Source organism: Artemia franciscana, chromosome 10 (assembly GCF_032884065.1).
Source record: "Artemia franciscana chromosome 10, ASM3288406v1, whole genome shotgun sequence".
NCBI classification, from domain to species: domain Eukaryota; kingdom Metazoa; phylum Arthropoda; class Branchiopoda; order Anostraca; family Artemiidae; genus Artemia; species Artemia franciscana.
In genome coordinates this window covers 18609701-18625271 of record NC_088872.1, presented here as the reverse complement: position 1 = coordinate 18625271, position 15571 = coordinate 18609701, and the positions used below count along the sequence as shown (strand labels likewise).

Here is a 15571-nt window from a genome sequence, read left to right as displayed (position 1 = left end):
ATTAGAGAGTAGAAAGCTACTAATATTTCTTATCTTTAGCATATTCTTAGCGCAGATTTTCCCTGTTTTAAAGTTCACTTTGCCCAAGGGTAATATTAACAATCCTAAACTCTCTATTAATGTTATAAGCATAAAAGCTAACCATCCTTCTTCTTTTTAGACGTTGCGTTGGTTGCGCTATTTAATTTTTGATTGTTGCCCTTGGAATTCTTGAGCAATGTTTCGACTTGTTAGACCAATTCTCTAATAATTTCTTTTAACAATTTTTGCTTGGATTGGAAAAGAAAGCTTCATATCTCTCTGAGAAGGAACACATAGCTATACCTTGAATCCCATTTTAGGTACCGAAATTTTTTTGGCGGGGGGAACTTAAAATGGTTTTTGGCACCTAAATAGGAGGATTAGTCGGAAAATGGCTTGTTTCCCCCCAATGTTTACAAATGAACAAAATTATTTAGGGTACACTCTTCCCAAAATAGATTCCTTGCCTAAAATCCTGTTAGTAAATTGATTTTGTTTATAGAAAATTGTACTTCTATTTCTATGTACTGATTTGTTTCTCAGAAAATTTTCAATAAAAATGAAACTACTTAGCAAGGTCTTGGTACGAATATTGAAAAATGAAAAGTGGGGGGGGATGCTAGCTCACCTACTCATGAAGTACCTTGATTTTATGTGTTTTTTTTATAATATCAAATATTGCCTATAAAATTTATCCATTATCTTCCCTTTTTTACTTTTACCTCCTGGAAAATGGATTCTTAATATGTTCTTGGTATGCTTGGATTTTTGATGATACTCTAAAATGTTCGTCTCTACAATATCACTTTGTATTGCTCACTTCATGGTCCTTCATATAACAATTTCTTTATAATGAAAACAACAACTTCAAATAGGATAATCCAATGTTCCTATTCGCTAAGACTGGAAATAAGCAAAGGTGAAGAGGTGATAGTGGGTAACAAGAATACGGTTATAGTGGACAGCTTAAGTTAAGGAAAAATTAATATTAGTAAAGACTGTGGGTGCAGCGAAGATATTAACAGCCAAGGCTTAGGGTGTGTTTCCACAGTTTGAAAAAAAAATCTGGAGGAACAACAGGATGTCTGCAAAACAAGATGAGAGTATTGGAAGCTGCAGTTATGACAGTGGTAAGATATAGCTGTGAACCGTGGGTCTTCTAAAAACGAAGGAGGATTTGCTAGATATTTTCTATAGAAACGTCTACGGATTGTTTGGGTACCCGTCCAACTGAATGTATTTCAAACAGTAAACTGTACTGAGAAAAAGATAGAGATGACTAGGACCCATTCTACAGATAACAGATTGGCAAAGATTGTTTTTGTCAGCTAATCATCTAGGGCCAAACAAAAACAGGTCGTCCATGAATGGGATGTGAGGATGTTGCAAGGAAAAATTTAAGCGAAATTTGAACTTCTTAGGAGGGTGTAAAGAGGGAGGATTTGGATATATTGAAGGGAAGAGGAGTGTGCGTAGCTGTATTGGCCTCAGGCGGCTTAGTGCTGTATTGAGTTGCTAGCAGTAGTAGTATAGCACTAATAAATTGAATACACTCATGTGATATGTAGTACAAGGATAGGAACTTTACTAACGCTATTCTATCAGCCAAATCAAAATGGTTGTTCATGATGCATAAAACTGAGAACTAAAAGGGTATGATAATTCAAATGTATCCCTACCATTGACCTATTTGGTCAACATACCCTCTTCCCTTCTCAATACTACCCTTTTTTCTAAAATATTGTATCTACTAAAATTTTTCTCTAAAAATTATATTTTAGTCTGACAAGTAATACTGTGCTAACAACTTTGTTTCTTACAGAGGTCAAGGCAATGCCTCTGTAATTGCCAAACTCCCTTTACTCCAAACTCCCAAGTCCCTTTTCCCCAAACTCCAAACTCCCAAACACCTTTACTGTAAAGTGGTTTAAATCATTAGGTACTTACCCTTTATCAAAACTCAGATTGGCAAAGATCGATTTTGTCAGCCAATCATCTAAGGCCAAACAAACAGCAGGTCGTCCATGGAAGGGATGTCAGGATGTTGCAGGGAAAAATTTAATCGAAATTCTTGGGAACTTCTTGGGAGGGTGTAAAGAGGAAGGATTTGGATATGTTGAAAGGGAGGAGGAGTTTGCATAGTTGTATTAACCTCAGGCAGCTTAGTGCTGCGGTGAGTTGTTAGCAGTAGTAGTATAGCACTTATAACTTAAATACGCTCATGTGATATACAGTACAAGGATAGGAACTTTACTAGCGCTATTCCATCAGCCAAATCAAATGGTTGTTCATCATGTATAAAACTGAGAACTAAAAGAGTATGATAATTCAAATGCTTCCCTATCATTAACCTATTTGGTCGACATACCCTCTTCCTTTCTCAATACTAAGCTTTTTTTCTAAAATACTATATCTACTAAAATTTATCTCTAAAAATTATATTTTAGTCTGATAAGTAACACTCTGCTAAGCACGTTGTTTCTTACAGAGGTCAAGGCAATGCCTCTGTAATTACCAAACTCCCTTTACTCCAAACTCCCAAGTCCCCTTTCCCCAAACACCTTCACTGTAAAGTGGTCTAATTCATTAGGTACCTACCCTTTAACAAAACCCAGATTCAGAATCTTCAGTAATTTAGCTTCAACTTTGCAAACACCACATTTTTGAAACTTATGTACCACGCTATTAATAAATGAGAAATTAAAAGTTTTCAGTGCTTTAGTCCTGTTTCTAATTCGTTTTCCTGAAACAAATCTTCCTTGACTTCCAAAAAGAAGAAAAGTTTTCATTTCTTCTTTATCATTTCCTACAGCTTTATCACGGATTGAAACAGCTTTCTAAGTGTTCCGTCACTCTCTAACACTTATTTTATCACTAATTGATGCACCGTTCTTATATTTTCCTAGGTCAAGTCCAGACTATCAACTTCCTCTCAGTTTCTTAACTTGCTAATATAATATCGGCTGCAATCTGGCTGCATCTTCTAGATCTTTGTCAATTTTATCCACGGTCTCCATTCGAAATCTCCTTAGTTTGTATTTGTATTTCTCCTCTACTTCCCTTTTATTCTGATTAAACCTATCACTGAGAAACGAGTACGAAGCACTTCTCTCTTCTCGATCTACTAATTGAGGCACCGTCCATATATTTTACAAGGTCAAGTCCAGACTGTCAACTTCCTCTATTTCTTAACATGCTAATATAATATGTTACTATAGTGCCCTTTGGCTGCATCTTCTAAATCTTTGTCAATTTTATCCACGGTCTCCATTCGAAATCCCCTTAATTTGTGCTTGTATCTCTCCTCTACTTCCCTTTTATTCTGATAAAACCTATCATTAAGAAACGAGTACGAAGTGCTTCAATATTCTACCAAGTTTAAAGCTTTTCTGCTAAGATCCCCGGCTACATTTTAAAATGCCCTCCCTAAGACATCTTTTGGTCTTAAACTAATTTTCTAATATCATTTCGTCCAGTTTCTATATTGTCAAATTCTAAAATCTCCAGCTTCATATCCAGCTGTTCTTAAAAACTTCCTCTCAAATTCTCATCGTGGAGTACATCAATTTCATAGCTACCTGAAAAGTAGTTATCGTTCCTAAGGTTTAACTTCAAATTAGCTCTCGACACTACTAGAACGTGATTTTTATTTTTAACAAAATAAAAGTACTCCATTCAACCCTAGTGTCCTGTTTCGACCCTTCCAGTCTGTCATACCATTATGTAAGTACAATTTCAACTTTTGGTCTATTTTATGTTGACAGTTTTCTGTGCCATCAATATGCAAATTAAGTACAGGAAAGATACTTTATTTGAAGCCATCTTACTTTTTCGAACTTGGTGACTTTTAATTCTCTGACGAAGCCACCAGATGCTGCTACCGTCCCTTTTTTTAGATATCAGCACTGTTCACAGTAGCCGCCTCCCATCCTAAGACCTGTTACTTTCAACGCTCGTCGTGGCCTTCGTAACTTCCTTGTTTGCAACACTAGATCGCTGTGCAACTAAACAGAAGATTTTGAAGCTGTTATTCGCCACTGTTATTTTCTTCTTTTTTTTTTTGTGTTAGTTTGTTATTTAGCATAGTGAAGCAACGCAAATTAGCTGTTAGCTACGATGTTGTTTAAATAAACCTATCTCTCTCTCTCTAACCAAAATGTAAAGCAGCCTCTTATTCATACCTAGTTGCCTTTATTTACTTAAGTGTTTTCACTTATTTCTAAAATACTCCTTTTGAGAAAAAACAGCAAAAAAACTCCCAGTTTTAAGTGCGTAGATATGGAGACTATTTAGCACCGTATACTAATATTAGGAAATACTTTGTGCATGTATTAGCACCCTACATTTGGTGCTATTAGGAGACTAACAGCACTAAAGGTTTCTACAACTACAAACTATTCTAGTTCAAGCGTCTAAATTCGTCATGCAAAATCAAGCTTATCCCCTCATTTGAGGACTTTCTTTTTTTCGCTACTTGCAAAAAAGAGCAGCATTTGGTAGCCTAATGTCTATTTGTAATGCGTCCTAATCATCTTTAGTGTCTCATTCTTCATGGACTTATACACAGCGATTAAATCACATTTAGTAGGATCGATAAATTTACAGATAATCCGTGATTTCTTTTTCCGTAGTGATGCACGACAACTGATATATCAGACGAGACATCCATATATGTGATACCGAGTGATAGAAGATTTCTTTACACAGAATATAATGTCAAGAAATGAGGAGTTCCAATTCAGATAGTGAAAGCAAAACCAACATATACGCCTGACCTGATTATGTAACCAAGAGAAAGAAGCAAATTAAAACGATAGCAATAACTCATAATTAAAAACAGGACTCAAATTAAAGGAACATTCATACAGTTACTCAAAGCATTATCTGATCTTCCTTGGAGTTAAGAAACTATGATTCTTACATCTTAATTCCCATTTTTCTTCGTTATTTCTACCGTTTTTATTCTTTGGAGGAGACAGCCATTGGCTATATAGCCTAAACATTCATGTAGCCTATATTAGTTTGCTTTTCTTAAAAAGCAAACTAAGTCTTTGTTTAAAAAACACCTCTTGTTTCGGAATTGATTGGCTCTTGCAAAATGGCAGGGTGGTATTCCTAATCAATTTTTTGACACAACACTGTTGTGTGACAGTGACAGTTTCTATTACAAGGAATAAAAGAAAAAAACAAAGAAAAAAGAAAGAATAAAAGTAGATAGTATACTATCAAATTTTTGAATTAAAAACATGTGAACTATTTAAAACAGATACGGATTTATTCAGCAAACAAAACAAAAAAATTGATCTCATGCACTATTATATACTCACACGAACACTACGAAAAACAAATGCTCAATAATGAGGAATAAATGGAAATGGAATAAGGGCACATAAAAATAGCGAATTGCAATTGTATTATTCTCGTAAAAAGAGAAGTTTTGAAGTCAAATGAACCAAAATCCTTTCGTCTGAAGTCCTGTAAACATTAAGGTAAAGTTTCACAACAACGAAATATGTGTGTAAACCACGCCACAGTATGCATACTCGTAGATTTAAGCCTCAAAAGCTGGGGAGAATAGCTGAATTCATCAAAGAGGGAAGTAATATATACAGAAAAAGTACATTTTTAACCTATAGGTTTCCGATTATTTTTCCTGGGGTTGGGGTAAGGGCTGTTTTTAAGGAATTGGGTTGATCCCCCTTTCACCAAGCGACATTTTCTCTGCGTGCAAGTATCAGACGATGATTTTTTTTTTATACCCGTACCCATTAAAAAAGGGAGACAAAACGATCTCTAAATATATACAAAACTACTTCGCCACTTCATATAATTTTTCCGTTTCAAATGAAAGCTAATGGCTGTGAAATGGAGAAAGAACATTGTTATGGTTTGAACAAACCAACTTATCAAACAAAACAAACACGGCTTAACTCGGGTATCTTAAGCGACTAAAACCCCTAAATAAAAAATAAATGAAAGAAGGAAACAGCTCGACAAAGGAAATATATAATAATAAACAGTCAGCTAGAGCGCCATCTCCTTAAAACGAATCAAAAACGGGCACAAAATTAACTCCAATCAATGAAAAACAACAAAAATCTATTGAGGCTGAGGGAATGATGCTTGAGGCCATTGGTGAGGTGGCAGCATGGGTCCTTCAATGCTCCTTGGCATGCCAGCATGGTGTCTACAACAAAAGAAAATAGATCAGGTCCGCTTGACAATATAAGTAGAAAGAGTGAGAAATATTGATTTGAAAATTAATAATACTTTTATTCGTTTTTTAACAGTAAGATTAACTGACGTTCAGTTGAGCACATCACTTCCCATACATGTCAAATTCATAAAATATTGATACAGAGAATTGTGGATCAAGGTACATTTTGAGAGAGCCGTTGCTTTGAGTGTTATTATAAATTTGTATGCCCTTTTTAATTAGTGTGATTACTCAACGATCAAATGAGCTATTCACTTACTATATTAGTCATCTCTACAAATAAATCAGCAGCGAACATTGAGAATTGACGTACTTTGTTCGATTGATTATACTGCAACACTAATCTGCTGAATAAGAAAGGGTTACACAGCTAAGTGTAGTTCTACGTCATTATTTTTCCATTTTTCAAGGAAAAGGTAAAGAATACGGCATTAGACTTTACAGTCCCTACCGGCGGTACTGATCACCGTTTCTTGGCCCTTCAGCCAGGAAGTGTACCCATTCTAGGTACCCATTTTAAGCTGGGTTGATTCTGGCTGAGCTTACTGAGTCACGCTACTGAACCCCGTCCCGAACTAAATAATTGGGTATACTAGGATTCGAACCCTTGCCATCTCAGACAAAGGATCCTGAATCCAGCTCACAAATCCACTCGGCCAGGACGGCTCATAAAGATATCTACTAAAATTCTTCAAGGAAAGACATCTACCAAACTTTGCCTTTTTTTTTCTCTAGCACAAATAAACTCATAGCAGCTTTTGCTGAAGAATAGAAGACATGTTGGTTTTTAAACAGTTATTTGATTTTCCTAAATTTCTGGGATGACTTAATTGGAGACAATGGACCTTTTTGGCCTGAGCCTCGACTCAGTTTGGTTAGCCCTCAAACATATTTCATTCTATTTCATATTTCTTATCAAGGTGATTGATAACTAAGGCACTTCTCAATTATTCACCTAAGAGTGAAAATTTGATCGACACGTCCACAACCCTTCCTTAAACCGCACTGCTCTTCTCTTAAAGCTTTATTTACGACATGTCTAAGTTTAAAGAATATCATCATACTAAGTAAGTTGCTATTTATAGAAACCAGGCTATTGCCATTATAATTATCACACTCACTCCTATCACCTTTCCGTTACAGGGGTATATTTAGGGTTTTCTTAAAATCGCTACATACTTCCCCTTTAAAAAAAAAAAAAAAAAAAAACAATTATAATCTTCAGTAACTTGTTTCTAACCTCATCAGGTGATATATCTTTGGAAATGTTATTCCAATTATTACATCGATTTCCCTTCTTCATAGAAATTAGGGTTCCCCTTTAATAAAATCTCGATAGAGTTTTTCTTTTTTATTCCCTCTAGGTTAATGAATTAGACATAGATTTTCATATTTTCGGTGTTTTCTCTTTTCGAATTCTCAGTGCCTATGTGTCTTTGTTCCTCCACACGATCCTGGCTTCTGGAGCATCATGCCCTGGATCTCTCCTGTGTTTGTACATGTTGAGCAGATAACTAAAAATCAGGGGTCTTTTCTTCGAAATGACCATAATTTTTTTTCGCAATAAACGTTTACTTTTAAGACGAACCGAAATAAAAGTTACCATTCCTGAATCAGTGTCTGATGGCGATTTTTTTGAACAACGTATTTTTTTCTAAGCACGTTTTTTAACTTTTAATTGCTATGGGTTTTGATTCGCTCTTTACTAGGTTGCGGTTACCGCTGCAACCATGATGTCCTAGAGCAGTAAAAAGTGGCGGCAATTCACGAAAATATAGACAAGAGGGGGACAAAATTTATTTATTTAAAATCCAAGGGTGGCGGTGGTAATTTTTTTTTCTTAATTTTTCAACAAAATATCATAATTGGCTTATTAAGTGAAAATACCGAATAAGCGTATTTTCAAAACCAGAAGGGGGGGGGGGAGTCTAGAGCCAGGGTGTTTGGGTTGTTCTTTGGGATTTTCTTAGTAAATTTACAACTGTGACAATTTTGTGTGTTTTTTATATTGAATGTTACAATCTGCAAATTATAGGAAATTATATCCAAAAAAGTAAGAAACATAACGAAAGCTGTGTTGATGAAAGCCTGAACCAATACTTACGGATAGGGGTTTCATTCCCCATAGAATGCATCCCATACGCTGGGTGAGACATCTCAGAACCAGGTGGGAAAGCAGTGCCTAATAAAGCGGGCCCGTATCCCGGATGGTGATGGTTACCATATGTGACTCCTGGTGGTGGCAAGGTTGGCTAGAATAGTAGTTGCTTTAAAATTTGACGATTGAAAGATGATACTAACTACGTTCAAACAGTTCATTCTGCACATTTCCTGTAGTTTAACTTTATTTTACAACCCTGGTATAAAGCAGTAAAATATAATGCTTAAGTTTTATTCTCCCAATACATCAGGCCTTGTTATACAAGCACCTGACCATGTTTCCTAATCCAGAGTCATTTGTTTCGGTGCATACTAGGTTTTGTAAAGTAGCAGATATACCAAATCCTTAAGATTTTGAAAGTTTCATTGACCTAGTTCAACTACATACTTAATTTTAGCCCACGCGCTCAAACTGTATTTAAAGTTTTTTCGATTCCTTTTACAATTTTTTAAAAATTCCTTCTTTATTACCATTTTATGTTTGATCCAACCCTTCGCCTCAAAACAAATTCATGCGTATGAGCCCGGTCTAAGCACCCCTTTTTATGGGCGTGTCAGACCAAGGTTTTATTCTTAAAACCTTCAAATTTTAATTATTTAAATTTAGACAAATCCACAAATTTTTAGTAGCTTCATTTAGAAAATAAGAATAGAATACATTTAAGACAAGATAGCAGAAGATATTTTTTCTAATTATAAATAATGTCCCAAACTAGAAAATCGTGCAACATAAAGTACTTTCCTAATACCTAGAACACCTAATACTTTTCTAGAGCACTTAGATGTAACATTATTTTCAATCCTTGTTGTTACATTTTTTAGATTGCATTTTTAATAATAATAATAAAAAAAAAAATAATACATAAAAGAGCACTTGTTCATAAATTTTCTGAAATCTGGCGTATTATCTCAAACCATAGTAAGCTTAGGCCAATTTTTTTTTTTTTTTTTATGAAACATCTTTTGTGCTTTAGACCCACAACAATTACATATTTTATGCTCTAACCTTAACCCCAGTTTCGGCAATTGACAAAAATCCAAGCCATTTTTAAAAGAGAATATAGTCTCTTTTTTCAGTAAAAACAAAATCTTTTCTTTAAACTGTACTGTATCTTTGACGGTATTAAGACATAGAAGTGATTCACAAGTCAAGAAGAAGCCCAAAATGATGTCTGTTATAAATAGACCCGAATTTTTATGCAATACTTTATGAGATATTCTGAGTCAACATGAGATTTGTAGTAAACCGACCTCACCCAGGGTTGCCAACTTGCGACGTCTAAAAAGAGTGCAAGTCAAAATATTTACGCGTATCCCCTTCTGACCTAAAAAACTGCATTTCACAATAAAAGAGCGCAAGTTGACAACCCTGTATCCTTCGGTTAATTGCCCTTATGACGAAGTTGCCAACTACGGACGTTTAAAACGAATGAAAACTAACACCCGAAAAGAGTGATTTTCCTGATATTTACTTAGAAAAGGTCCGCAGTTTTGATTGATTGATTTATTATTATTGTCTCAGCTATCAGTTTATTGCTGAGTCGTTTTCCAGAAATCGAATAGTCGATATTTTGTTTATGCGATTTTTTTGTTTTTTGTGTTATTTTAGATGTGTTATACATTTACGTTTTTGGTTGTTGCTTAGCTGATTATTCATTAAAAACAAATAAGAAATTAATTTCATTGAAAACTTGAATGTAGTATGCTATAGAGCTGGGTACATTTAGATCAAAATAGAATAAGTTTATTCACCTCAATGGCAGCTATGTGCCAACAAGAAGACTTCCGTCAGTAAAATAACAACAAATGATAATAAAAAACAAAGTAGTGACTGCTACTTACTTTATTTTACCTTCTTACTGCTACTTATTTTATATGTGTTATATATTTACTTTTTTTTTGTTGCTTAGCTGATTATTTGCTAAAAACGGAAGTAACTCCGTACGTAAGTAACTGTTTTTTTTTATCTTATCTTTTTTTGGGGTGGCTATTAGTAGTTTAGTTGCCATGTTTTCCTGTTTTTACTTAAACTACGTAAGTTATATTTCATAAAAACTAGATGGACGAGAATCAAATAATGAAAAGAAATAGAACACACAGTACCTGTTCCGGAGGATAATAGGACGGCTGAAGTGATCCCACAGACCCAATCGGCTTCTGGTAAGGAGAATATTTTGAATTAAAAGGAGATTCTCTCATTAAGTTATGGTACATATTTAATGATTCGACTAGCTCGCTGTTTAATTTGGTCAAAGCAAAGTGTTTTCTGTCGATTCGATCCAATTCTGCGTCTATTAAAGGAGCCATACTGTTCACTTGAACTAAAACATAAAAGAGAAATTAATTACTGAATCCTGCAAAATAAAAAAAGCATATTTCATGAACGCGAATTTTAAGTCAATGAAGCTAAAACTAGACAAATGTAAAAACTGGATTTCAGCTACATAATGACCATCTTGAGAGCAGGTTAAAAAAAAAAAAGAAAGCCTTGGGTCATTTTTACAAGTCTTTCTTTTGACTCCTTGCGTCTAATCAAGGTTCATATTAAGAAATCGCCCTGTTGAAATTTAAACATATTGACGCAAAAATACAATTTGACTGGTTTTGATGCTGTTTGTTTATATGTTTCTTTTTTATTATGTGTATTATGTGCATAATGATCATCTTGTGCATTATATGTATTATATGTGTTTAGTATTATATGTATTTTGCATTATAGTGCATTATATGTATTATGTGCACAATGACCATCTTGAGAACATGTTTAAAAAAAAAGCCTTAGGTCATTTTTATTAGTCTTTCTTTTGACTCCTTACGACTAATCAAGGCTCATATTAAGAAATCGCCCAGTTGAAATTTACACATATTGACGCAAAAATACAGAATTTTGACTGGTTTTGATGCTGTTTGTTTATATATATTTTTTTTATTATATTTTCTTTTTTATTATATGTATTATTATATGTATATGTTTCTAAGACTAAATGATACTTCATGCGACATAAAAAAAAGACAGGCAAATTTGCTCTCCAAAGGAAACTAGAACAAAATATCCCCGAAATTGACGACGAAACTTCAAATATCATCACAATTACACGCTTATTTACATTTGCTCATTATTACATTATTATTGTTTGCTCATTATTACGATATTATTTGGTCACTATTATTATTTTTATTATTTGCTCATTATTATATAATTACATTTGTTCATTATTACATTATTATTTGCTCACTATTATTACCTTTTAATCATTATTACCTTATTATTTGCTCGATATTATTATTGTTATTACCATTTGCTCATTATTACATTATTCTTCAAATTTTGAAACTAATTTTGGACTAAAACTATGTTTCTCGCAATGTTTATCAGTCGTCAGGCTTTTCGGCTACTTCTTCTTTGGATTTCATCGACATTCCACCTTTGAATACCTACTCTTTGATGAATCTGATCTGAGGACCTTTTTAGATATTGTTATTTACGCTGGGGTGACGTTACTGAAAGAATTCTTAACTTATTTGAATACTCCTGATTCTGATCTCCAATTCGCTTTAGAACTAGAAGGTAATCCTAAGTGACATTTTTCGGATAAGTCCAAGCTTGGCGGTTTTTTTCTTTATAGTAAACACACCCCCAATGACACAAACTCGTATTTTTCCTCATACTGTCCTCCTTTGTTAAAAAGAAGAGCGGTAATCACTCCAATTGGCCGAGTCCAGCTGGCTGGTTGGCCAGTTGCAAGTTGCCCGGGTCCTACGAGTAAGCTCGGAAGATTATGCAGCTGAAAATAATTATGAAAACTGAACTATCTTAACGATATTTTGTTCTCCAATGGTTATTCCATCGCACTGATTAACGATATTACAGGATAGACGGAAAAAGGTGCTTCATCATCTCAGTCTTCACCTGCTACTATATGGAAGAAAAAGAAATTTTTCACCATCTTACCTTACATTCTGAAACTGAAAGAACAAATTATGGATAACTTTAACAATGACAGTGAAAATTACATTGAATTGATTTAATTGTTAAATAGAAACTTACAAGAAAAATGGAGAATAAAATTTTTCCTGAAAAAACCCTTCGTATGTATCTATGAGGTTTCTGATAGCAGCAGGCGACAAATTAAAAAAAGAAACGTCAATGAAACGTCAACAAAAGAATAAGCCAAAATCGTATGGCACCAAACAACTTGAGAATTGATAATGTTTGAATTTTAATCGAAAAGTATTATCAATTTTAACCAATTACTTTTGCTTATTCATTTTCACGGTCGAATGTCGCAACGTGCCTATTGCTGCTAGAAAAGGTGCCTATTGTAACAGAGCAAAAATTATTTTGAAAAAAAACTCATAATTATGGCAATACATGCCTGAGTTTGGCATAAATTCTCTTAGACATGTGCAATCCGAAGAAGGGAGGTTAGTGAGGGCAAACAAACTTGTAAGATTTCTCACCAGAAGACAAATTCCAAATTAGGCCCAAAAACACTTTCCCTAGCAAAAATCAAACAAAATGCTTATACTTTTTTCAAAGAAGGGACAGACCTAAAACGAGAAGAGTAGTATCCCTTTCAATAGCCACTGTCTGCAGGTAAGCACCCTAAAATCTCCAAAGGAATTTCGAAAGAGCTTGAAATCCCTCAAAATGTTTTCGAATCAAAATTGAAAATATATCACTGGAATCGTCATGGGTAAAAACTTTCTTAAGAAAATCTTTTCACTTTCAAAAATCAGCTATGATTAGAAGTGTGACATATACCAGTTTTGTAACTTTTCAGAAAGCCGAAAAATTAGGAAAATGTTTGTCGGCTGTATAAGCTCTGAAGGATGAAGCTAGCGGAGATAAAGAATTGTTAAGACTTAGCAAAATAGAATAGAATGACGACATAACTGAGGAAAGATATGTGGAATGTAGTTGAATTTTTTCAAATCAAGTCCTCTTGGAGGGAAAAAAATCTATTGGCATGACGAGGGGAATGAAAAAAAATCTGGGCTTGCAATAAACATGTGAAATGCAACTGTTACAATCATTTCATAAATTTCCTAAGCGTCAAAATAAGTTGCCCAATGTGACCTGAAATATTGTTTGTGCTTATGAAGAAGGTATTGCCTCTGATTCCAAAGCTTACCCTAAGGAGTTATTCATGTGTCCCTAAGAAAAAATGGAACTTGTATGATATACTCACTACCAAATTTTCTCATTCTAAGTAGAGCCTGTTTCTTTGACACTCAATCCCAATGAAATATACCTAGGTACGATAAAAACATAATACTTAAAGTGGCTCTGGATACCTAATGTGTTAGGTACAATTATTCTGCACATTTTGTAGTAAAAACTGTTTTCTAACTTCACATTGTCCAAATACTTTACCCCCCCCCCCCTCTCCAACCCAAATTATATATTGAAAATCATTTCTATCACTTCCCTTTGTCTTTTCTTACGCATACTGTCTTGTCTCAACATATTCTAAACCAATTTTTTATGTTCTTTTCAGCGTTATAAATTCAATTTAAATACTCCGAGTGAATCCAGAATTATTCTTTTTATAGCATATATCTCCCTTTTACTATGGATAAGATAATCCTCTTCTGTCAAATGTATTTTGAATGAATTCAAAATTATTCAATTTTTTGGCATATGTCTCCTTTTCCTTGACAAAAAAGGAGACAAATGTCAGATCACATGTTACGGCACTTGCCCCAAGGCAAGTGCGACATGCCATTTTTGTAACTTTTCAGGAGAGTCAAAATACGGGAAAACTTTATCGACTGTGGTCGCTCTGAAGGATGAGGCTAATGGGGATAAAGGGAACATATATTAATCCAGCTTTTTATTATCTTTTCATTGGTATGAACTAAATTCAAGTATTCCGAGCGAATTTTATGGCGTATGTCTTCTTTTTCCTTGACAAAAAAGGACACAAATGCCAGGTCCCCATGTTATAGCTTGATAAGATAATTCTCTTTTTTCACAACTGGCGTATATCTCTTTTTTATCTTCGTAAGGGTACAGCATAGTGGCTGTGATAATCAAAAGTGTCACATCCGCCATTTTTGTAACTTTTCAGGAGAGCCAAGATAAGGAAAAACTTTATCGACTGTGGTCACTCTGAAGGATGAGGCTAATGGGGATAAAGGGAACATATATTAATCCAGCTTTTTATGATCTTTTCATTGGTATGAACTAAATTCAAGTATTCCGAGCGAATTTTATGGCGTATGTCTTCTTCTTCCTTGACAATTTTAAAAATGTAAAAATGTTAATGTTACTTTTAATTGTTTTAAAAAGTAGAATTGTGGCAAAGAGTCAAACTTTAGCGTAAAGAGCGAGGGATTGCGGAGGAGACAACCCATTTCATATACGGAGTAATTTCTGTTTGTTGTAAGTTTTTTGTCGCTCCTTACTTTCAGCTAAAAAAATTAGTTTTTTTTATTTAATTTCTGAACGTTTTTGAATTAATGCATGTTTGGTTTTGGCTCTCCGCACATAAATTATTAAAATGAAATTTGAATATTAATTCTTTTTTTGGCTAAATGGCTTTATCTTAGTTTTGATCAGACTATTTTGAGAAATAAGGGGTGGAGAAGGAGGCCTAGTTGCCCTCCAATTTTTCGGTTATTAAAAAAGCAACTAGAACTTTTAATTTTTAACGAACGTTTTTATTAGTAAAAAATATACGTAACTTAAGAATTAAATTACTTAACAAACTTTCATAACCTTATATTTTTATTATGTATACGAGGGGGTTTGAACCCTCGTTAATACCTCGCTCTTTACACTAAATCGTAAGATTTGTCCCAATTCTTTAAGAATGACCCCTGATCAGAAAGGCCGTAGAATAAATAGTTGAAATTACTAAAAATACTTTAGCATAAAGAGCAAGGTATTTATCTCCTCCTAAATACCTCGCTCTTTATGCTAAAGTATTTTTAGAACCCATCATATGCGTAATAATCTCTGTTCGTTTTAAGTTTCAATGCTACTTCTTCCTTCCATTTGAAATAACATTTTCATGTTTATTTTTCATTGTTTTCTTATAGTAATGCTAGAGAATCCTGCGCCCTTTTCATTGAATTTTTCTTCCCCCATGACAGATTCCTCCAAGGAAAGAGCCTGCAACATAGCCCCCTCTCGTCAGCCCAACCCCCAAACAAAATAAAATACCC

The 15571-nt window shown here is 34.1% G+C and overlaps 1 protein-coding gene across 4 annotated transcripts in view; it reads right to left on the bottom strand.

The window, feature by feature from the left end:
- Window positions 1-5277: 5277 nt before the first annotated feature.
- The window catches only part of LOC136031870 (signal transducing adapter molecule 1-like), a 59504-nt gene continuing 49210 nt past the window's right edge, over window positions 5278-15571 (bottom strand). For all 4 annotated transcript variants that reach the window (XM_065711804.1, XM_065711807.1, XM_065711805.1 and 1 more), the window contains 3 exons: window positions 10502-10719; window positions 8343-8490; window positions 5278-6208 (listed from right to left, as the gene is read on the bottom strand). In XM_065711804.1, coding sequence (XP_065567876.1) covers window positions 6090-6208; window positions 8343-8490; window positions 10502-10719 — 485 coding nt within the window. In that variant the 3' untranslated portion in view covers window positions 5278-6089. The remainder of the gene's footprint in view (window positions 6209-8342; window positions 8491-10501; window positions 10720-15571) is intronic.